A 25241-nucleotide genomic window follows, 5' to 3' on the forward strand; every position below is an offset into this window, starting at 1 on the left:
AGAGTGCTCACCCTAATAATAAAGGCTTTGCATTAATGAACCATAAACACAAGTTCAAACAGTATTAACCGCTTAGGTGCGGGCGTCGGCCACTGGCCGACGCCCACACACCCTCCCTGGTGCGGGTCACGACCAGTGGCCGACACCAGGAATGGTCGCACCCGAGGATTTTTTTTTTTTTTAAACCCCCCCCCGGGAGACACGGAAGCTTCCGTGTCTCCCCCCGCCCCCCCACCCGCCCCTTTGTGACGTCAGCGCGCCTCGTGGCGCGCTGACGTTGCAAAGGTGTTTTCCCCATCAAAGCAGGAAGCAGCCTTGCGGCCGCTTCCTGCTTTAATGGGGAAAACGGCCTTTCTCACGTTCGGGAAGGCCTCGTAAGAAAGGGGAGTGTCTCCCCTTTCTTACGAGGCCTTCCTGAAAGTGTTTCCTGGCCCCCCGGTCGCAGCTGTGCTGCGATCGGGGGCCAGGAAACACTTTCAGGTTTCCTGGCCCCCCGATCGCAGCACAGCTGCGATCGGGGGGCCAGGAAACACTTTGAAAAGGCCTCGTAAGAAAGGGGAGACTCTCCCCTTTCTTACGAGGCCTTCTCAAACAGTTTCTGGCCCCCGATCGCAGCTGTGCTGCGATCGGGGGCCAGAAACAGTTTGAGAAGGCCTCGTAAGAAAGGGGGAGAGTCTCCCCTTTCTTACGAGGCCTTCTCAAAGTGTTTCCTGGCCCCCGATCGCAGCACAGCTGCGATCGGGGGCCAGGAAACACCACTAGACGCCAGGAATTTCACTTTGGGGGGGCGGCCCCTCGGAAAACGGGCCGCCCCCCCCCCCCGGGGGCATAATTAATAATAAAAAAAAAAAGGTAGGTGCCCCCTGGGGGGGGGGGAATTGCGCCCCCCCCCACCCCCCCCCCCGGGGATTGTTTTTTTTTTTTTTTTTTTAAATGACAGGGGGTCGCCCGTGGGCAGGGTGACCCCCTGTGGGGGCATTTTTTTTTTTAGATGTTGTAGGGTTTCCCTGGGGGCCATTTTGGTCCCCAAGGAAACCATACAACAACTAAAAAAAATAGATCTATATATAGATCTATATTTATATATCTATGTAGATAGATATATCTATGTACATGGATATATCTATAGATATATCTATGTACATAGATATATATATATATATATATATATAGAGGTAGATCTATATATACCAAAGAGATTTATAAAGTGTGCTACTCACCTGTGAGGGTCTCAAGGCGCTTGGGGGGGGGGCGGGGGGAGGGAAAGGGGCTGGGAGGTTCACTGTTCGAAAAGCCAGGTTTTGAGGCCCTTCCTGAAAAGAAGTAGGTTTTGGGTCTTGCGAAGGTGGGTTGTGAGGGCGTTCCAGGTTTTGGGTGCAAGGTAGGAGAAGGATCTGCCCCCGGTGGTGGTGTGTTTGATGCGGGGGACAGAGGCGAGAGAGAGGTCAGCTGAGCGGACGTTTCGTGTGGGTGTGTGGAAGGTGACTCTCGTTGAGGTAGGCAGGGCCTGTGTTGTGGAGTGATTTGTGTGCGAGGATGAGGATCTTGAAGGTGATCCTTTTGTCAATGGGGAGCCAGTGGAGGGATTTGAGGTGTGGAGAGATGTGTTCGTGTCGGCGGAGGTCGAGGATGAGTCGTGCTGCTGAGTTCTAGATGCGTGTAGTTTGCGCTTGAGTTTTAGAGTGGTGCCGGCGTAGAGGGCGTTTCCGTAATCAAGCCTGCTGCTGATGTGTGCGTGAGTGACAGTTTTTCTGGTCTCTGTGGGGATCCATTTGAATGTTTTTCAGTATACGGAGTGTGTTGAAGCATGAGGAGGTGAGAGCGTTGATTTGTTGGGTCATCGAGAGGGAGGAGTCTAGGATGATGCTGAGGTTGCGTGCGTGGTTGGCGGGGGTGGGTGCAGGGCCTAGCGTGGTGGGCCACCATGAGGGGTCCCAGGTGTTTTTGTGTGGGCCAAAGAGGATTATTTCGGTTTTGCTTGAGTTGAGTTTCAGGTGATTGGCTGTCATATATATATCACTTTTGTCAATATGTGTGTGGTTTCCCTGGGGGGAAAAGGGTCCGACTTGTCTAGTGGCAGTTTTAGTGCCATAAAGAAGCGCAGAAGGTTTATATGCCTACTGCAAAGAGCAAATCTGTATTTTATGTAAATAGCTGAGTACATTAGCAAAGTCTATGGAGAGATGAAGGGCACTTTTGCTGGGTGGTAATGAGGGAATCCGAGGAGGAGGGAGTGGGAGCACCAATAATGATTGTTGGACTGGGCGCAGGAGGTGCTAAAGACTGTGACGAATGGTATGTGACAAGGTGTTTTTTGAGTGTCTTGAAAGTACGTGCTGATTGAGGGAAGAAGCGCAGGTAAGGTGGCCTCTACTGTTGCACGTATCTCACACACCATCGATTTTGTGACTGTCTACGTAGGCTAGTGTTTTAGAGCAACAGTTTAGCCAATAGCAGAGATGGCATCTTGATGGATGACTGCTGCCTACACTCGGGTTATAGAGGACCGCTCTGACATAGGATCAGAGACTGAGACATCAGATACTGAGACAGCATCTGAGGGATAGGACAATGGCGCAGACTCTGGGAGTGATTTTTCAGTCAGAGGAGTCCCATTCGATAACTCCTCTTCCAGTACATTATGAGGGAGGTGATGAGGACAGTCCTGCTGTCCCTTCGCAAGCTGTTTGTGCAACTGGGTAATAGTGGGTTAGGTCAACCCAGAGAGCAGGTGAATGCGGCGGCAAGCAGAGAGAGAGTGCTCTCTTGGGAGCTCCCCAATTTAGTTCAGCCCCAAATTCCACCACCCAAATCATATTGTGGAGACATCAAAATTATCCATGGCAAAACAAACTGGTTTTGTAAGGCAGGCACCTGTGTTTTTGGTCCTGGATTCGGCGGCCATATAGAGAAACACACTAAACCCAAACATTTCTGGAAACTAGACATTCGGGGGAGTCCACAGAGGTGTGACTTGTGTGGCTTCCCCAAAGTTTTCTTACCCAGAATACCCTGCAAAGCTGAAATGTTGAAAAAAAAATCAATTTTTCTCGCATTTCTGTCACACAAACTACAGGAATATGCTGGGATCCACAATATTCCTACCACCCAGTGACTCCTCACCTGTCCTGATAAAAACACTACCCCACTTGAGTGCCTACACCTAGTGTCTGTGTCAGGAATGGATCACCCCAGGGTCAACAGCTGCCTCACGTAAGGACCAACATTGACCGTTGTGTGATCTATTCCTGTCGCAGGCACCAGGCCTAACCACACAAGTGAGGTATCATTTTTATCGGGAGGCTTGGGGGAACGCTGGGTGGAAGGAAATTTGTGGCTCCTCTCAGATTCCAGAACTTTCTGTCACCGAAATGTGAGGAAAACTTGTTTTTTTAGCCACTTTTTGAGGTTTGCAAAGGATTCTGGGTAACAGAACCTGGTCCGAGCCCCGCAAGTCACCCCTCCTTGGATTCCCCTAGGTCTCTAGTTTTCAGAAATGCACAGGTTTGGTAGGTTTCCCTAGGTGCCGGCTGAGCTAGAGGCCAAAATCTACAGGTAGGCACTTTGCAAAAAACAGCTCTGTTTTCTGTGATGTGTCCACGTTGTGTTTTGGGGCATTTCCTGTCGCGGGCGCTAGGCCTACCCACACAAGTGAGGTATCATTTTTATCGGGAGACTTGGGGGGACGCTGGGTGGAATGAAATTTGAGGCTCCTCTCAGATTCCAGAACTTTCTGTCACCGAAATGTGAGGAAAACTTGTTTTTTTAGCCACTTTTTGAGGTTTGCAAAGGATTCTGGGTAACAGAACCTGGTCCGAGCCCCGCGAGTCACCCCATCTTGGATTCCCCTAGGTCTCTAGTTTTCAGAAATGTACAGGTTTGGTAGGTTTCCCTAGGTGCCGGCTGAGCTAGAGGCCAAAATCTACAGGTAGGCACTTTGCAAAAAACAGCTCTGTTTTCTGTGATGTGTCCACGTTGTGTTTTGGGGCATTTCCTGTCGCGGGCGCTAGGCCTACCCACACAAGTGAGGTATCATTTTTATCGGGAGACTTGGGGGGACGCTGGGTGGAAGGAAATTTGAGGCTCCTCTCCGATTCCAGAACTTTCTGTCACCGAAATGTGAGGAAAACTTGTTTTTTTAGCCACTTTTTGAGGCTTGCAAAGGATTCTGGGTAACAGAACCTGGTCAGAGCCCCGCGAGTCACCCCATCTTAGATTCCCCTAGGTCTCTAGTTTTCAAAAATGTACAGGTTTGGTAGGTTTCCCTAGGTGCCGGCTGAGCTAGAGGCCAAAATCTACAGGTAGGCACTTTGCAAAAAACAGCTCTGTTTTCTGTGATGTGTCCACGTTGTGTTTTGGGGCATTTCCTGTCGCGGGCGCTAGGCCTACCCACACAAGTGAGGTATCATTTTTATCGGGAGACTTGGGGGGACGCTGGGTGGAATGAAATTTGAGGCTCCTCTCAGATTCCAGAACTTTCTGTCACCGAAATGTGAGGAAAACTTGTTTTTTTAGCCACTTTTTGAGGTTTGCAAAGGATTCTGGGTAACAGAACCTGGTCCGAGCCCCGCGAGTCACCCCATCTTGGATTCCCCTAGGTCTCTAGTTTTCAGAAATGTACAGGTTTGGTAGGTTTCCCTAGGTGCCGGCTGAGCTAGAGGCCAAAATCTACAGGTAGGCACTTTGCAAAAAACAGCTCTGTTTTCTGTGATGTGTCCACGTTGTGTTTTGGGGCATTTCCTGTCGCGGGCGCTAGGCCTACCCACACAAGTGAGGTATCATTTTTATCGGGAGACTTGGGGGGACGCTGGGTGGAAGGAAATTTGAGGCTCCTCTCCGATTCCAGAACTTTCTGTCACCGAAATGTGAGGAAAACTTGTTTTTTTAGCCACTTTTTGAGGCTTGCAAAGGATTCTGGGTAACAGAACCTGGTCAGAGCCCCGCGAGTCACCCCATCTTAGATTCCCCTAGGTCTCTAGTTTTCAAAAATGTACAGGTTTGGTAGGTTTCCCTAGGTGCCGGCTGAGCTAGAGGCCAAAATCTACAGGTAGGCACTTTGCAAAAAACAGCTCTGTTTTCTGTGATGTGTCCACGTTGTGTTTTGGGGCATTTCCTGTCGCGGGCGCTAGGCCTACCCACACAAGTGAGGTATCATTTTTATCGGGAGACTTGGGGGGACGCTGGGTGGAAGGAAATTTGAGGCTCCTCTCCGATTCCAGAACTTTCTGTCACCGAAATGTGAGGAAAACTTGTTTTTTTAGCCACTTTTTGAGGTTTGCAACGGATTCTGGGTAACAGAACCTGGTCAGAGCCCCGCGAGTCACCCCATCTTGGATTCCCCTAGGTCTCTAGTTTTCAAAAATGTACAGGTTTGGTAGGTTTCCCTAGGTGCCGGCTGAGCTAGAGGCCAAAATCTACAGGTAGGCACTTTGCAAAAAACAGCTCTGTTTTCTGTGATGTGTCCACGTTGTGTTTTGGGGCATTTCCTGTCGCGGGCGCTAGGCCTACCCACACAAGTGAGGTATCATTTTTATCGGGAGACTTGGGGGGACGCTGGGTGGAAGGAAATTTGAGGCTCCTCTCAGATTCCAGAACTTTCTGTCACCGAAATGTGAGGAAAACTTGTTTTTTTAGCCACTTTTTGAGGTTTGCAAAGGATTCTGGGTAACAGAACCTGGTCAGAGCCCCGCGAGTCACCCCATCTTGGATTCCCCTAGGTCTCTAGTTTTCAAAAATGTACAGGTTTGGTAGGTTTCCCTATGTGCCGGCTGAGCTAGAGGCCATAATCCACAGGTAGGCACTTTGCAAAAAAACAGCTCTGTATTTTGTGAAAAAATGGGATGTGTCCACGTTGTGTTTTGGGGCATTTCCTGTCGCGGGCGCTAGGCCTACCCACACAAGTGAGGTATCATTTTTTTCGGGAGACTTGGGGGAACATAGAATAGCAAAACAAGTGTTATTGCCCCTTATCTTTCTCTACATTTTTTCCTTCCAAATATAAGAGAGTGTGTAAAAAAGACGTCTATTTGAGAAATGCCCTGCAATTCACATGCTAGTATGGGCACCTCGGAATTCAAAGATGTGCAAATAACCACTGCTCCTCAAAACCTTATCTTGATCCCATTTTGGAAATGCAAAGGTTTTCTTGATACCTCTTTTTCACTCCTCATATATCAGCAAATGAATTGCTGTATACCCAGTATAGAATGAAAACCAACTGCAGGGTGCACCTCATTTATTGGCTCTGGGTACCTAGGGTTCTTGATGAACCTATAAGCCCTTTATATCCCCGCAACCAGAAGAGTCCAGCAGACAAAACGGTATATTGCTTTCAGAAATCTGACATCGCAGGAAAAAGTTACAGAGTAAAACATAAAGAAAAATGGCTGTTGTTTTCAGCTCAATTTCAATATTTTTTTTATTTCAGCTGTTATTTTCTGTAGGAAAACCTTGTAGGATCTACACAAATGACCCCTTGCTGAATTCAGAATTTTGTCTAGTTTTCAGAAATGTTTAGCTTTCCGGGATCCAGCATTGGTTTCACACCCATTCCTGTCACTAACTGGAAGGAGGTTGAAAGCACCAAAAATAGTAAAAATGGGGTATGTCCCAGTAAAATGCCAAATTTGTGTTGGAAAATGTGGTTTTCTGATTCAAGTCTGCCCGTTCCTGAAAGGTGGGAAGATAGTGATTTCAGCACCAGAAACCCTTTGTTGATGGCATTTTCAGGGAAAAAACCACAAGCCTTCTTCGGTGGCCCTTTTTTCCCATTTTTTTGGAAAAAACTAAATTTTCACTGTATTTTGGCTATTTTCTTGGTCTCCTCCAGGGTAAACCACAAACTCTGGGTACCATTAGAATCCCTAGGATGTTGGAAAAAAAGGACGCAAATTTGGCGTGGTTAGCTTATGTGGACAAAAAGTTATGAAGCCCTAAGCGCGAACTACCCCAAATAGCCAAAAAAGGGCTCAGCACTGGGGGGGAAAAGGCCCAGCAGCTAAGGGGTTAACATATGGACCCAAATATTACCTGAACTACAGACAGTTCCCTTCCCTGCAAACTGGCAACCAAGGGGTTTGTGCTACAGGAGGTTGGGCCTTCTTTTCCCAAGGGCAAAATAAACATGAAAACTTGTTGCCCTTGACCGCAAAAAATATGTCCTGGGTGTCGGCTATAGGAATTCCACACCCCTGTGTGTATAACTGAAAAATATTTGATATGCAAATAATAATGTATAATTCTACAGGGAGAGTTCAGCCAAGAGAAGAGGAGATTCCTCATAAATTCTTCTGTTGCTGGTGTTCTTTCTCTGACAAAAACCAGGCGCTCCCACAAAAGTGTTAGACACTTTAATCACATGCATTTAAATTGAGCATTTTTAATTCTATATTGAGGGGACATCTATTAGAAACCTACTAAACCATGTGGGGAGTCCGATGTGGAACCGAAAAAAGGGGTTCTGCTCCATTTTGTGTTTCGCTTCTGTTGCTCACTCTAACAGAATTAGGGCATCCAGTAAAACAGGGGACGACAAATACGTCACTTTGAATCAAAACCATTATTGAATATCGGTCAGAGGAGTTTTGAAGAAATTTTCATGGTAAATTAGAACTAAAAACCAGCACAAATGTTAATTCCAGCACCAACGGATTAATGAATCTTTGTATTGTGACAGCAAGCACATTTGTTAGAAAAGTCAATCTAATTTTTGTTCCAGTAGGGAAATTCAATATAATCTCACTGCTTGGATGTAATACAGAGCAAGATAGCCTACTGCTTCCCATTGAAATGGAAGCAGTTCGAAGAAAATCTCCTAGTTGGCTGGGAACTAAATTATACTGTTAAGGGGCAGCAAGTCAAAGTCACAATATCCTCATAGCCTCTTTTCTCTGAATTAAACATTTGAGATAACCGCTCAATAATATACATGGCAAAACAACAGTATCATCCAAATTAACAGAGGATTGAAGTCTATAAGATGATGAGTATCATGTATTTGCAAAAGATTCATTGAAACAAAATGCATCCTTAACACCAATGTTGCTCAGTGCCAAAGAGATGGAGAACCTAAGACAAACTCAGGAATTTCTACTGGATGGTGCTTTATGTACTGCTTCCTGGGCAACATACGTTTCTTCATAGTAGTTAAATACCACGGCACAGAAATTGGTTTGTAATTGGTCTTTGGGATCTTCTGCATAATGGGCAGCAACTTCTATTTTTTTTGCTCCAAGAACATGGCAGAGAAGCGCTGGGTCCCTGCGTGTGATTTTTAACATCTGAAGGTAACATCATACTGACTGATGACGCTTTCAGTTTTGCAAGTGCCTCTGGTTGTTGAGTCTGGAGGGGATCCACTTCAAAGTCTGGGGGTAATTCGGATAAATGATATTAGCGAGGTCCTATAACACTTACAACACGCCACCTTCAGCAGAAACAACAAAAGGGGTAACACTGCACCACTAGGAAAGTACACTCCATCATTTCATCTCTCTCAATCTAAGGGCTTTTGTCAGAAAAACATCCACATCCAGGAATCACACTTTCCTGTGTAATAGTGAGCTTGGAGAAGATACATGTATGCATCATGTTTTCCATAGGCTGCCCTTTCACCGGTTGTTATGCACTAGCACCATGCATTTAAACAGGATATTCATCATGGTTTCTACCGGCTGCCTGTTTAGGTCTATCTACAGACTACTTTAGCTGTCTAGAAGACATATTGTTACTTATTGCATTTACATTCACTTAAAGAACGGTTTTCGTTGCTATTCTTGTGCTTGTACCATCTCTGGGATATCCTGGTCTTACCATGTTTTGATACCTTGATTTGTATCCTTCCGCCGCCAATGTCAGAAAAACTATTTTTTCGGATGCATTTTTCCACAGCATTTGACTACTAGTACTCCGTGGGTGTGAGAGGCCTTTTCTCTTTCCCCTCATTTGTTAACTAACATAGCCACAGCTAGTCTCATCCCCCCTCACCCACTCTCTCCACATTATCTCCTAATGCACCGACTTCCCTCCACCTCCCCCCCCCCCATGTGATCCTTCAGCTCCCTCCCAGGTGCCTGCATATCCTCCCATCATTATCCTGCTCGGTCAGTCTTGTGTTCCCATTCTTCCCACTCCATCCATTACCCGTGATACTTAGTGACACACTCAAGGAAAGAGATAACGAGCGGTTCTTTAAAAGCAGCACATACAAAGGTAACCAACACAGACGTTCTGCATATAAAACTGACTGGTATCGCCTATTAATAATAAGATTACTTTGCCAAAAAACCTACTGGAGATACACTCAGAACCCCGACAGAGGCCATCATAGCCCAGCACTGGACATTTATTTAAACTACAGAAATAAACTTGCTAAAGCAAATATGCACATTTGTGTAACTTTTGATGCCACTAATATTTTTCACTTTCTAGAAAGGTGGATATTTAAGGAAATCTGCCTTCCCTGTTCAACCAAAGGAGCTTCGTCCTGCTTTATAACAGTTCACCAACATGGGTTTACCAATAAAAACGCATAGTTGTGGGTCTCCAATCGTTGTTGTTGGCCGCAGTCAATCTTATTAACTGACTATGCACCTTTAAAAGTAATGATGAATTTTGGACTTTAAGGAACACTAATAAAATGCGGCATAAAAAAGGAATCCAATAAATATTAGCTACATTAAGTCCAATTTCTCCGAATTAAAACTGCAGACATGAAGTAAATCACTGAATACGGTCTTGTGACATGAAAAGATAAGGACTCAAAGATAAAGTGCATTAATAAAGTAATTGTGATAAAAGCTAGCACAACATACCCATTTTTACTGAAAACTTTGATCCATGCTGAGAAGTTTGGACCCAGCATACATAGGCAGCGCAAAGTTGTGAATGTGGATAGAAGGACAGCAAAAGAAAATGTCTCCAGTATCAACCTGAAAGAGGATAACAAACTCGTGTAAGAGCAAAATAAGTGTTAGAACTACAGTCAACTTTTAAACAAATCTCTGTGGAAAAATGTCTGTCTTTGGCAACTGCCAAAGAATTTGCCAGTACAGCACATTCAAGTTTCTTTTATGAAAAATAATGAAACGAATCTGCTTCCTTGAAACTACATTTCAGATTAAAGTGATCAGTGCACACGTGGCAGAAGCTCCCCCACCATGCATTTTGATTTAGTTAAGAAAATGTGAAATCACACACGTTCTTTGCTAAATAATTGCACGCTTCAAACAAATAAAGTCAAGTTACGCTTTCCATTGGCCGAGAAAATATACATGGATTAACACATCCCTGCAGACTCTGTTTATAAGAATGTTGCATTCTGAATAAATGAAAACACTTACAATTTTCACTTACAAGTTTGTGGAAAATTTGGAATTTTTAAGTAACACAGAAATGAGCTAGCCCGAACATATTGCTTTGATCTTTTATGCAAATTAAAACAAATTGTAACTGAAACGATTTACAAAAAGTAGACAATCGCAGAGATGTAATTAGATTTTAAAGCCTGCTGCAGCCACTTCACTGGCCTACAGCCATCTAACCGTATGTCAGGCAAGAGTATACTTACATATTTTCAGCTGCTTCTGTATACAGAGAAATGGTAGGCCTGAAAGTGGTTCTGTGATGCAGCTTTCCCCACCCTCTCCCATCCAATATCAGAACACCAACTTCCACTCTAAGAAAGGTATACTAACGAGTTACTATCATGTTTTTTTAGCCAAGCGTCTATAAAGGCTGATATCCATGCAGGGCTACTTGACGCAGTGCACTTAAGCGCCAAGGTTACAAAAGATCTTAGCAACTAGGAAGTAGTACAACTTACTGCCATACAGATCCTTTCCACTTGTACACCAGGGACAAGCAAAGCAACAAGAAAATACCCTAAGTAGGGCACCTTGATGAGCTTGCAACTTCTCAGATTAAGAGTGGTGAGGGTGGGAGGAGGCCTTCTTAATCTTGTGCTTGTTTTTTAATTTAGTTATCTGAAGACTTTGACGCTAACAACAACCTGTCACAGGACCGGCCCAGAGTGGGAATGGGGGAGTGTTGTTGAATTCAAATGGGAGTGGCCTTTACACAGTCCTATCAGAACCAATTCAATGCACCACAACTTGATGTAGAAACTTGTATCATAGCATCTAGCAGCTCCGGATCAGAAAGGACGCTGATCCGCTCTAAGCCTCCTCAAATCAAGGACATACAGTACAACTATCAACTGGACTAACCTGGTCTCAGTGTCTGGCCTGTGCTCCATCTCGGTTGGCCTGAACTTGTGTCTTTTCTTGTCCCAACCATTTGTGCCTTCTGCTGGTGTCCTGGATCACATGACTGTGAAAGGCTCTGCTGCTGGGGTCTGTCTTTTCCTCCCATACTGGGACACAAAAGGGACTAGGTGTGGACAGGGTGGGAAACTTGCCAGGACAGCCGGAGGCAGAGCTGTTCCCTGACCCACTTTCACTCCAAAGGGCTTTGTCTTCAGCACACACAAGGAACCAAACACCAGCTTTATGTCACCGCAGACATTTTGGAGCCTTGACAGGGGAAGGGGAAGACCGTCCAGAACCAGATGAGGGGGTAGGACAGGTTGCTACTCCCCTTGCCCCACAAAGGCTGCCACAAGGTATAAATATGGGGTCTCCCAGAACCAAACTTTAGAACATTCTTGGGCCTGTGGACGTTACAGAAGGAGGACTGCCCTGCTGCTTGAAAGACTGCCTTGATGTCCAAGAAGGAGGACTTGGTCAGTTTGCCTTCATACCAAGCTACCAATCCAAGGGTCAGTTAGTTGACCTCCTGTGTGAGCTACAGGGACACAACAAGCTTCAGAGATCTCCTTGCAACTGTCCAGCTGTCCTGCAGCACTGGACCCCTCTTGACATGTACCTGGACCTGCATGAGTCCTGCTGCTGACCTCTGCTGGAGTGAGTCCCTGATCACCATGAGGTACCTCCCAAGATCCTGGACTCTTGGCTGGCATCTGAGTATACACAGGACCCAACTAAGACCTTGCATCACAGTCCCTCGCAGCTGATGTTCAGCGGCCTTGTCGGAACATATGCAGCGCCATGTGTCTCAATGCAGGACCAAAGACATAAGGTAGGACTCTCAACGGGACTAACCTGGTCCCAGTATCCAGCCCAGACTTCATCGCAGTTGTCCTGAACTTTTGATTTTGTCCTAGGCCAGCACGACCAGATAACCACAGTTGGCAGGCACTTTGTGCTTTTAGGTATGAGTTTTACTCAAAACTTTTAAATTGAATATCTCTAGATCTACAGATTGGATTTCTTACATTCTGTATAACTAAAAAGAGCCTTTCAATGTAGGTTAATCCTTTCAATTTAATTATTGACATTTGTCCATGCTACGTACAGAATATTCTCAAACTCACCAACCATTCCTCTATTTCCAGGTGCCATACACAAAGCATTTCCTGTAAGCAGTAATGAACTTGTCTTGTATTATTATTATGGCTTCCAGTTTTATGGTATTTCTTTCTACATTTCCATCTGTATTTATCCATATTTATTTTTTGGACATCATATTAGTATTTTTCCATATTTATTTTGTAGTTTAGGAATATGTGGAGTCACAAATTGTACATTTCCACATTTATTTAATGGATAAACATGCACTCACACTTTGATGCCTGTTGCATTCTAGTAAATTCATTAGCCAAAAATAGCAAAACGATACACCCACAGGTAAATATTAGCAATTTACTACAAATATATTTTAACATGCCTGTATTTAAAGCTATCTTAATCTGCTTTTAACTCTCCATTCTGTCCATCTGCTCATATGTTGTCTTGACATTCTCAACAGACAGCATGGAAAGTCACCTATTAGAAGCACAATTTTCAGTAGTCTTCTGTTTTTAAAAACAAAAACAGCCTGGAAACATGTTGTTTTCTGTCTGTATTTATCTGCAAAAAAATAGTGAAAACTGGGAGCCTTAATTATTATTAATTAATCCTCAACTGCTATTCCTGGTTCTCATAGCGTTTTCTAAGAGTATGTGTGTCTTGCTCCAGACTTGGGTTTTACTTACTTGCAAATTTCCAAAAATAAGACCTGTTCACTCATGGAAAAAACATTTTGCAGATCAGAATTGGAGGAAGCTTGTTTTAAAAGAGTAAGTTGCATCTAAAACTAGATTAAGATAACTATTTATAAAATGTATGTTATGCACTTGAACAATGGCCATTGCAAGGTCAAACACCCCGCATCTATGAGCTGGAAGCAGGTCCGACTGAAAAGTAAACAAGGGTATGAGATATATAGCTCATCACTAACAAAAAAAATAAACCAAAAAAAACATTTAGGCTCCAATCTAGGAAATGCATACCTTCAAAATTCACAAAGGGGACTTAGAAGACAGTGTGTGAAATTTCTGCATATTGCAGATTATCCTATTAAGCAATCATATTGAGCAAGGGAAGATCCGTCCGGTGAAAAAAGAGGTAGGCAGACACAGCAAGTGCAAATCAACAGTTCAATCTATTGATGCTATACATAAAAAACCCACGTCACAAAATTGAAAAAACCTACAACAACAGAATTGCAGAAACAGACCCTACCTCTGTCATATCAGGGAAACACTAACCTGCAAAATCCTGGAAAACCAGACTGAAGCTCAACCTTTCTCCCAGAACACCTAACTGCAGGAGCGTCAAGCTCAATAATATAGTTCTGCTTCCTGGATGCTATCTCCCTAAACAAGGCCCCATTTCTGCAGATAACAGGCTATGCCTTCTGACTTACCTTGCACCTGCGGTAAAAGTGATAGTCTACAGAGTGTTTTTGTAAACCTTACTCATTGTAATCAACTTCGTAACTGGCATTACATCATGCTGGCATCAAGAGTTACAGAATCGTCTAACACATTTACACTTTAGCATTTGTGAACATGTTGGTTATCATTGTGCTTCCACCTATCCAGATTGAGGCTCTATTTGGTCATATTTCTCTCAAGAGCCTTACTATGTGCTGTCAGCATAGAGTGTATACTTCTCTCGTGCCCTCGGTTTATCTTCTTGCGATTAGCATTTCCTGCTCTTCCGCGTGTGTGCCTCCCCACCCTTGCTTCTCTCCTCTCTGTCCACATCGCACCACCTCCTCCAGTCTTCCTTGAGCCCGTTTATGAGTGGCTTGGTTAATTACGACCAGTTTGTAAACTCCTGTTTACTCACGAGTGGGAACTGCGAGTTGAAAGCTGTTTAATGTATCCATAATTACCGGATACGTTAAATACCTCAAAGCTTTGTTGAATTTCAGCAGGTCAAACCTTCTGAAATGTAACAGGGGAAATGTGTACCGTATTTACCGCGCCATGTAGTTTTTGGTGCCTTAAATACCCAAATCCACATGTTATTCCCCACAAACTTGTAACAGGTGCTATTTATCGCATTTGATAAATAATGTACCCGGTGGCATTGTGCGCTAAATAGCACCTACACTCGTAACCAGGGCCCTTCGGTCTCCAGCAGAGCGTTTTCCTAGCAAACACCTTATGGTGGCTGGAATTCGACATCCAGGGCTTTCGTTAATTCACCATCTAAATCTCCAATTCATCTTCAGCTTTTTGTCTCTCATAATAGCTCTAGTATGCCCTTCCTCTACCAACACCTATTCTGCTAAGTCTTTCTCCCTGACCTTCTCGTTGGGCCCCTAGGGTGCAGCCAACGTAGGGGTAGTCAGCGTTTTGCCACAAGCGTTCCCAGGGCTTCAAACCTGTGTCATTTTGCTACCCTAAGGAGCATCATCCTCTGTAAGTATTAGTGGTTAATTGTGGGCTATTTCTCGCTATGGGGTGCACGTGGGTCATTGTTGCAGCCCTGTAATCTGTTATTAATCTGCTCAGGCAAGAGCTGGTCCTACTTAGGTATGTTTTAGCTAGTTTCAGAGAGGTTAGGAACGTTTGGTGCAGAAAATTAAAGTGCACCAGGTTGAATCACAAGACAGTTTTCACCTAAAAGCATACATTTTCCGATTCTTGCTCAAGAGCTCCATGATGTACTCTTTACATTTCTGTCAACATTTCAGCTTGCCTGTCCTGTCCGTCATGTTGACACTAGTTAACCCCAATTCCAACATTGGGGCCATTCTGCTTGAAACCCTTCAAAATTCCCTTTATTACTTAAGGTAGTTAAGCATAGGAGTAACTGTCCTGGCCTGTGATAGTAGATCTAGCTACTGTTTGCCTGTTAGCACTATGGATGCTGTCCTACGTAAATTAATAAAACAGTGCTTCTTTAAAGCAAAGGTTGATGTAGTTTATTGTCAGATTGTTCCCATCGCGGCACACTATCTTATTGCTCCCAGAGAACGTCAAACCCCACAAATACCAGGGCGATCGTCCCTGCACAAAATCACCTGGAGGCTCTCACTGTGAGTCCACTTTTTCTCACTTCAAGCTCAGGGCAAAAGCTACCTCATTGAAGCATTAACACAAGTGAGGATGGCGGGCGGAAACTCCAGTTAAACACTTTCCTGTGAGCGATATAAACTCCACCATGGTGAGAATGGTGATAATGGCATCTCTAATCCTTGGGGGTCATTTCAATTGGTGAAAACACTGAGGTACAGGCATTCACTCTGATCGGCTTTTGAGATGAACAAAAACAGCAGACTACGAAGAAGCATATTTGATGTTTTGTTCTAGAGAGGCAGCCAGGAGGACCCTTCCCTATATAGCAGAAAAATTAACTATGTTTCAACTTCTGCTACACTACCATAGGAGGGTCAACTTGGCTGGCTTACGGGTACCGCACAGTTTTCCCACTGAGGCTAAGCTACCTTACATGATAACGTTTTTGCTTTTAGAAAGAAAAGGAATTACATTGTTTCCGGAAACAAAATCTATACAAATTAGGTTAGCAGTACATGGCTGCAGTGGACAATGCAGGCTTAAAGTGTGGATATACGTATGGCATGCAGTAGGCCAATATAATGCACCCGTGCCCATTGGTACAGACATGTTTCCAACACCTAAGAATGGAATTGGTTTGTTTACTTGTCTGCAGACCCCTGCATACAAGACAGTGCTGCAGCACTCTTTGTAAAATATAGAAAACATTTTATTCTAGGTAGGAAGGGATTTCTGTTTATCAATAGAGATTTACCTATGTACTGGGAAGTTGGAAGTAAAGTGCTAATTATAATAGAGACTTGGGGCCATATGTACGAACACTTTTTCCCACAGACACAGAATGGGTAAAAACCTTTGCTACATCTGGCCCTTAGTTACACAAGTCATTATCAAAATAGCTGCCAAACAAAGAAGAAACATGACTTCCAGATTCATTCTGACTTTTGTTTATCAAGGAGGTTATCTTATTGAAGGTTGAGTTACAATCACAAAGTTGACATGATTTTTGTAACTCGAGCCAGCTAGCTTTGGACCTTTATAGTTTAGCTAATTTGAGATTAGACAGCTGCTGAATCTTTCTGATAACATTGTGCCTATGCACTGAAGAATTTTGCCCATTACTCTGGAGCTCTAGGGATCGAAAAGGTATTGTTGCAGAAAGTCTGTCTGTGTTTGATTCCTTTTTTCTTGTGTTGTAAACACTATTCTATTCACAGAGGCAATTGTAGTGTCGTGTGAATTCAGAAGAGCTACAACCTGCAAAACCTTAGAAGTAACTGCTTTCTTTTGTAGTATATATTCACATGGACTCACATTCTGTGCACTGTTTGCGAAGCAGAATGATTTCCCTTGTGGAGAGGGTGTGAAGAATGAGTGGTAATAAACAAATGACCTGGCACCAATTGTCCTACTGCAGTGTCTTTGCTTGTCTCTATATCTAGACAGCAGAGAATACTGAACAAGTTTTTGGATGACCAGGTCTCTGCCATGCACATGAATTGTAAATATATATTACACATGAAGCCTTACGTTGTCACCGTCTTGAGATAAAGCCAAAAGAAAAAGATGTATTTTCTAGGCAGAGCAAATCTGTATAGTCTGAACTATCCAACTGACACCAGTCCCTTTAGTAACTGGTGTACTCAATACTCGTGGTACATGTTCTTGTTTAGACTTCTTGATGTCTTTTGTTGCCTGTATGTAGTACACTATAGTTCTCCTTACATCCAACGCATGAAGTACCAAATCAGCAGCAATTGTTGCCTTTTGAAAAAAGGATACAAAAATGATGGGTGGGAAGCTTGAACTAATCTCAACTACTGGTAATTACTCTGGACCCTGTTCCAGTCCATCATTCTTGTACTCACCATGCCACTTCAGACAGTGGCTAGCCATATGCACCTCAATCTTGGTCCTGCTCTACAAGGAACAGTCAAGCCTGAATTCCCAGGCCAGGCACCCTATGAGTGGTAACGCACGCAACTCAAGACTGATTTCAAACTATTTGGGTCTTTTCTGTTGGGCATAACTTGAATCCCGTGGCACAAGGAGCATGGTATCCACATCTGGGCAAACCAGTCGCATAGTGTGTCTTACCAAGTAAGAAGTGGAATGCCTGAATGAATCTCAGCCACTGATAATTACTCAAGGCCACATTCCAGTCTGTAGGAAATTGGGTTGCTGGTTGAGGGGGGTGAAACCCTACACAAGCAATAACCACAATTCTTGTCAGGGTGAAACACAAGCAAACCTCAAAATAATTTGTGCTTAACCCTGTAGTAGCTTGGCACAAAAGCAGTCAGGCTTAACTTAGAGGCAATGTGCAAAGTATTTATGCAGAACAAAAACAATAATGAAGTGAAGACACAACACAAGAAAAATCCTACACCAATTAAGAGAAATACAAAAAACAAAATAAATGCAAATAATAGAACTGCAGATATGCAATACTAAAGTTTTTGTGAAAATCAATTGCTAACAAGCAAAACATGCTAACTGCGGTTATCTGATTGCGACAGACCAGGTCCAAATCACAAGATCAGGCCAACTGCGATGGAGCGTGGGCCGGATGCAAGACTGAGATTAGTCTTCAAAGTACCTTGTGACCTGGGCTTTGAGATGCAAAGTCCTTGCATCAAGATGTGCTGGCCAGAATAGAAAAGTGGTTGATGAGGAGCTGTGATACGAAGTCCGGCGTCGAGATGTGTCATGCAGCGGCAGAGCTGATGACTGTAGACGAGGATCTGCTATGCAAGGTCCTTCGTCATTGTCGAGGAAGCCGATGGGGCATGTGGAGACTTGTGCTGCGAAAGGTCGATGTGGGGGCGGGATGCGTTACACTGGACTGATTTTAGCATCTGGCTGAGACTGCATCGAAGAAGCTGCGAGTGTATGTGAGGACTTGTGCCAAGATGCATTGAGGATGAGCTGTGTCGCACTGGGCTGCAATCGATGGCAGGCTGCATTACGCTGCATCGACATCAAAGAAGCCGGTTATATCCCTGTGGCTTGGACAGGGGGCCTGCCAACTAACCCTCTGAGGTTTCCTGGAGTTCTGGGTCCTCACAGACAGGCTGGATTCAGTAGGGCAGCTCTCAGAAGCAGAACAGTTCTAGTGCAGCAACAGCAGCCTCCTGGCAGCAAAACAATCCTTGGTCCGCAAGCAGGTCAGCAGAATAGACTTCAGTACTTCCTCCTGCCAGAGTTCACAGGATTTAAAGTGAACTGAAGATTTGTGTCCATGGGTCCACCATTTACCCTTGGTGCCAGTTTGGAATAGGAGGTTTCTAAAGGTTTCCACTCCCAAGAATATTTGAAATTTCCATCCTCCCTGCCCTGGCCCCAGCTTGGCTGGGGATACAAAAGACTGGTGTGAGACACTTTGTGAGTGAGCTGAGGCAAAGCCTTTGTGATGAGCAAGCGTGGTAGGTGACAGCTCCGCCGCACATAAAGTTGAATATGGTCATCCTGCCAACACCTATTCCCCCTTTGTCTCACTGTCTGGGAGTAAATACACAAAAAACAACTGCCAGCTTCACCTAATCTTGTGACTCAGAATGCAGGCACTATATGGTTAGGGCAAGAAAATGGCAACTTTTAAAAAAAGTGGCATGTTCAGAATTGTGACTTAAAATTCAACTTTATTATTAAAGAGGGTTTCACATTACAGACCAAACTCAACATTCTTATCCGCTCCCAACCGGAAGTTATCACTTATAGAATTTAAGAAGTTAACCCAATGTTATCCTATGGGAGAGTTTAGCTTTACAGTAGTGAAAACGATTTAAGAGTTTTTCACTACCTGGACATGTAAAAGTCAAAAGTACATGTGGAACTTTTTTAATACACTGTACATAGCCCTATTAGCTGTTTACGCTATGGGTGACGTGTTACAAAGGATGATTTGGTGTGGGAAAAGGTTTATTTTGAAAGGTCAAAATGGCAGATTAAAACGCATGCACAGGCTGCAATGTCAGGCCTGGGGCATGCTTAATTGGCAACTTAAGTGAATGGCACAATGAGTGCGGCAGGCCCACTAGCAGAATTTAATTTAGTAGGGACTTACAAGTAAATACATTTTGTCAATTGGGTGAAAGCCGATGTTACTGTGTTTTAGGGAGACAGCACAAGCAATTTAGCACTAGATATGCAGTGGTAAAGTATGCAGAGTCCTATGGCCAACAAAAACAAAATCAGCAAATACAGGAAGACTGAAAGCAAAAAGTTGGGGGAAAACCACACCAAGAATGCCAGTTCAACACAGTCGTTCATTTGTTTACCCATAAGGCCACATCAGACAGGAACCAGCCATATACCTCACTAATAGAGAACACTCTCCACCAACCCAGAGACTTTATGAGACTGGGACAGAGTGCGACACCAGGTGATTACACTACACGAATAATTGGAGAAACATTTGAGGCTCAAGTCAGAGAAGACTGTACATGGAGGGTGACATGGCCGGGCGTCTATTGGCACCTATTTTGGCTGGAAGGGATAGACGGGGCAAATAGTTTACATACAACAGGCAATAAAAGAGGTCTTTGCTGAACATCTATGAGGAGTGTATACCACACCCCGACGTCGCTACACACAGACACTCCCTGACTACTTGGCAGATTTACCACTCCCTCGGTTCTCTGTGGAGGCGCGTGAGGTACTTGGAGCCCCATTTGAAAACACAAACTTCTTATGTTGGTGGATTCCTTGAAGACTGCCAAAACACCATGAGGGGATGGTCTCCCAGCAAAATTCTATAAAGCATTCTCTGGGACACTAACAGATAAATTGCTGCAGATTTATGCTAAGGCTCTGGACGGGGAGGGGGTGCTCCCAGATTCTATGCGGGAGGTACTTATTGTCCTGGTAGAGAAGCCATGAAAGGATCCGATGGAGATGGCCTCGTATCGACTACTATTGATGTTAAACGTAGATCAGAAAATTCTCAGCCACACTCTTGTCGCACAGCTGCTGTGCAATCTCCCACAACTGGTGCACATGGACCTATCAGGATTTATCCTACGTTGGAACAAATGGTGCAATCTGCGGCATTTGATGTCCCTGATTTTTGCCCTCACGATGGATCCCCTAGTGTGCAAACTTAGGCAAACACTGCTGAGATGGGGAATACCAGTGGGTCGGACATTCGTTGAATGCAGATGACGCAATTATGTACCCCCGTCAACCTGCCTTGTCTGTCCCGATTTTACAGAAAATCATAAGGATATTAGAAGACCTGTCCGGACTCCACATTAATCAAGCCAAGTCTGTTTTGTTCCTCCTGGGGTGGCTACAGGAAGTACCAGTCGAGCAACTGCCACAGGTGTGGTTGCCTAACCAAGGATGGCTATGTAGTACAGTTCTTGTAGTGAACCGGCAACTTGCAGTGCCAGCACATTAAAAAGCTAAATATCTGGGAATGCACATACCGCACGATGTGCAGCAAACAAATGACCTGAATCTGGGACAGGTGCTCCGTAATTTGTGTCCTTTAATCATCTTTTGGAACACGTTGAGGTTGTCCCTGATGTGGAAAATAGCACTCATCAAAATGGTAGTTATACCCAGAGGTCCCTATCTCCTCCAGGAAGTCATGAAAGATATTCCCCATTGGCTGTTTCATGAATTAGATCAGATGCTGGTGGAGCTACTATGGGCTGGAAAATGATGCAGAGTAGATTATGTAGTCTTAAAAAAGAATGGAAGAAGGGCGGGATGGATGTATCGGACATGGAGCTCTGATGTCTGGCAGTGCACCTTCAACATGGTTAGATGGGGGAGGGAACAGGGAGACGTCACTCCTTGATGGTACATATGGCGACTACCAACTTGGGGCCCTAATGATGAGGGGACAGAGAGTGCCGGCATCGCTGCCATATGCGATCCACTTGGTATGACTGCTCTGGGAATGAGCGGTCCAATGCATAATACAATGGGTGCCGTATGTGCCTGAGTTGGACTTGTGGATACTACAATCTTTTTCACAGATTGCCCAGACTATGTCTATCGGTCATTGACGGGCCGGAGGATGCACAATGTTTATTCCGCAAGCTGCTTTATAACTATGCGAGACACGTTTTAAACATTTGGACTGGGCTCTGGACAGTTCCTCCAGTAAGCAAAGATAGTGGAAACGGCTAGTGAGGTTGAGCCCACTTTTCCTGAGGCCCTAGAACCTACACAGACGTTGGTTATCATGCTTTCGCTGGTGTGGGGCCATAATTGATTACACAATTGTACTGCACTTTGTGTGCAGATAGACGGGTGACACCGTTGCGAGCTGAAGAGTCCTGGCAGCGCATTAGTGATGTAATATATGTTGGGTCTCATATTAGGTAAAAGACGCATTGATATTGGCTGGTTAGCCCACAGCCCCCATTGCAGCAGGATTGGAGAAGGGATCTGCTGGAATGGGCAGGTGCAGAGGAGGCACACATGAGACTGACACGTCGAGATGAGGGTGGCGGATGAATTGGTCTCCTGGGGAGGTATGACCCACATCCTCTCAGAACCCCCAGAAGATGGGATCTCCTTGACATAAGCACAGATCCCAGCTGTGCGGACGCCGAAGGTTATAAAGCTGAAAGGTCTAGGGGGGGGGGAATCAGGGAGCCCAGGAGAAACAGGAGACATGTTAGCTCAACCCAATTACAGATACCCTGTAGCTGTGAGCTTACAATATTAGAAGGTATTACTCGGATGGCTGTTTGGAAGCATGGTGATGGGAGCGGGTGGGGGGCATTTAGTTATTTGCATCTGCAAATGTTTACTCATTTAATGTTGGGATGTACTGTGTGCTATTAAGCCATGCCATTTGATGCATTTTGAGTACTGCAATTGCTATGCTTGGAATGAAGAGAAGACCGACACACATGTCACTGTGGTATGCTCCAGTGTACTGTACATGCTAAAATGTTTGATGAAATAACAATAACAATGATTTTTTTAAAACAACTCACTGATAAGACCTAAATAGTTTGAAACAAGCGGTTTGGAGTTGCTTGTGTTCTCCTCCGGAGGGAACCTAGCCTGGTAGTTTGGGCTCGACTGTTCCTACTGGAGCAGAAACAACACTCATTCCCTTAAGGCACGTCTCAGTCTAGAATGGGACAGTAGGCAAAAACCGATGGACTGGAACACAGCCTGAGCATTTGCCAATGGCTGGGATTAATACAATTTTTTTTTTCCCATTATCCTGCTGTTATGGAAAAAAGGACAGCAATTGCATTGTTTTGATTAACATGAGAAGTGATGCCTCTTTAGGTATAAACTGTTAGAATCGTCAAATATGGTTCCTAAACAGTAAACATCTGTATATCGCATACTCTTCATAAAGAGAAGATAGTAATTAAGAATGCAGTTTTAAGAGCTAAATGTTTCAGAAAGCTGTTATCTATTGGCTGAAGGGGAATTTAGATTAGTTCTGCTAACACTCAATACAAATTCCATTTGGACCGTATGTGGAGCAGATAAAATTTTCGCTCTAAGAAATATTTAATCTCAGAGACAGTAAAAATTTGATATTTATCTATACCTCGAAGATAAGCTACAATGGCCAATAAGTGTACTCTTAAGGATGCCTACTTAAGCTTTCAATCTAGCCAGTTTCTCTGGTCCCTCACTATTACAGATCACATTGTTGTGACTAATTATGTTTGCGCCAATTAGTGTATCTTGTCCATTTTAACGCACAACTCTTCCCAGTAGATAATTTGCCTATTTTTTTTTATTATAGTCTAACATTTTTGGGGAAGGCTGATGCGACTGCTATTTCAGTATCTAGGCCGTTAACAGCAGATCCCTTTGATCCGGATGGAAATCCTCCTCTCTCTTGTATCAATCAATCAATCAATCAAGTATTTATAGAGCGCACTAATCACCCCTTAGGGTCTCAAGGCGCTGGGGGGGGAGCTACTGGTCGTAGAGCCATTTCTTGAGGCGTTTCCTGAATGTCAAGAGGTCTTGGGTCTGGCGAAGGTGGAGCGGTAGGGAGTTCCAGGTCTTGGCGGCTAGGTGAGAGAAGGATCTTCCTCCGGCGGTGGTGCGGCAGATGGAGGCGAGGGCGAGGCTGGCGCATCGAAGATTGCGGGTGGGGGTGTGGAAGGTGAGTCTGTTGTTGAGGTAGGCTTGGCCTGTGTTGTGGAGGGCCTTGTGTGCGTGAATGAGGAGTTTGAAGGTGATCCTCTTTGACACTGGTAGCCAGTGAAGGTCTCTGAGGTGGGGGGAAATGTGGTCACGGCGTGGGATGTCCAGAATGAGGGGGGCGGATGCGTTCTGGATTCTTTGCAGTGTTGTTAGGAGTTTGGTTGTTATTCCTGCATATAGGGCGTTTCCGTAGTCCAATCGGCTGCTGACCAGGGCGTGGGTGACAGTTTTCCTGGTTTCGACGGGAATCCACTTGAAGATTTTGCAGAGCATGCGGAGAGTGTTGTAGCAGGAAGAGCAGATGGCATTGACCTGCTGAGTGTGGAGTCCAAGATGAAGCCTACGTTGCGTGCGTGAGTGGTGGGTGAGGGCACGGTTCCTAGGGAGGTGGGCCATCAGGAGTCATTCCAAGTTGAGGGGTTGGTGCCAAAGATGAGGATTTCCGTCTTGTCTGTGTTTAACTTGAGGTGGCTTGATTCCATCCAGCTGGCGATGGCGTGAAGTCCGTTGTGGAGGTTGTTCTTTGCAGTTGTAGGGTCTTTTGTGAGGGAGAGGATGAGCTGAGTGTCGTCTGCGTAGGAAACTATGTTGATGTGGTGGGTTCGTGCGATGTTGGCGAGGGCGGCCATGTAAACGTTGAAGAGCGTGGGGCTGAGCGAAGATCCTTGGGGAACGCCACAGGTGATTCTGGAAGCTTCTGACAGGAACGGTGGGAGGCGGACTCTCTGGGTTCTGCCTGAGAGAAATGACGAGATCCAGTCGAGTGCCTTGTCGCGGATTCCAGCGTTGTGTAGGCTTGTGCGGAGAGTGTGATGACATACCGTGTCGAAAGCTGCGGAGAGGTCCAGGAGGAGGAGTGCTGTGGCAGCAATGAGTGCAGTCTCAGTGCTGTGGTTTCTGCGGAATCCGGATTGGGAGGTGTTGAGTACCTTGCTGTCTTCCAGGAACCGGGATAGTTGGCTGTTTACAATTTTTTCGATGACCTTGGCTGGGAAGGGGAGGAGGGAGATCGGCCGGTAGTTTTTGGGGTCGTCCGGGTCTGCCTTTGGTTTCTTTAGCAGGGCGTTGATTTCTGTGTGCTTCCATCTTTCTGGGAAGGTGGCTGACTCAAAGGAGCTGTTGATGGTTTTGCAGAGGTGGGGGCCGATGATGATGTTTGCCTTATTGAAGATATGGTGTGGGCAGGGGTCCGATGGTGATCCGGAGTGGATGGAGGCCATGGTGGTGGCGATGTCCTCTATGTTGACAGGGGTCCAGGTGTGGATGAGGTGGGTGTTGCTTGGAGCGTTGGGTTCTTAGGTGTTTGTAGTCAGCTGGTGGGTCTGGGGTTTGAAGCTATTGTGGATTTCTTCTATCTTTCGACAGAGGTGGGTTGCCAGTGAGTTGCAGAACTCCTGTGATGGCAGGGGTTCGTTGGAGCAGGTCCTGGGGGTGGAAAGCTCATTGATGATGCCAAAGAGCTCTTTACTGTTGTGAGCGTTGGCGTTGATGCAGTTTTTGAAGTGGGTCCTTTTGGTGGTGCGGATCAGTTGGTGATGTTTGCGTAGGGCATCCTTGAAAGCAATGTGGTTGGTAGGGTAAAGGTGCCAGGTTTTTTCCATTCTGCGACATAGCCGTTGGGATTCCTGTAGTTCTGGGGTGAACCAGCTGGCCTTGATTCTGTGGGAGGTGTTTTTTTTTTTTTGGAGCGGTGCGAGGGTGTTGGCGCAATCTTCTATCCAGCGAT

General features: G+C 45.0%; 1 protein-coding gene across 2 annotated transcripts in view; it reads right to left on the reverse strand.

Annotated features, from left to right (window-relative positions):
- The window catches only part of PIGF (phosphatidylinositol glycan anchor biosynthesis class F), a 125116-nt gene that overhangs the window by 52598 nt on the left and 47277 nt on the right, over positions 1-25241 (reverse strand). For both annotated transcript variants that reach the window (XM_069234019.1, XM_069234020.1), the window contains exon 4: positions 9813-9929. In XM_069234019.1, the coding sequence (XP_069090120.1) occupies positions 9813-9929 (117 nt within the window). The remainder of the gene's footprint in view (positions 1-9812; positions 9930-25241) is intronic.

The sequence above is a fragment of the Pleurodeles waltl genome, chromosome 5, assembly GCF_031143425.1.
Source record: "Pleurodeles waltl isolate 20211129_DDA chromosome 5, aPleWal1.hap1.20221129, whole genome shotgun sequence".
NCBI classification, from domain to species: Eukaryota; Metazoa; Chordata; class Amphibia; order Caudata; family Salamandridae; genus Pleurodeles; species Pleurodeles waltl.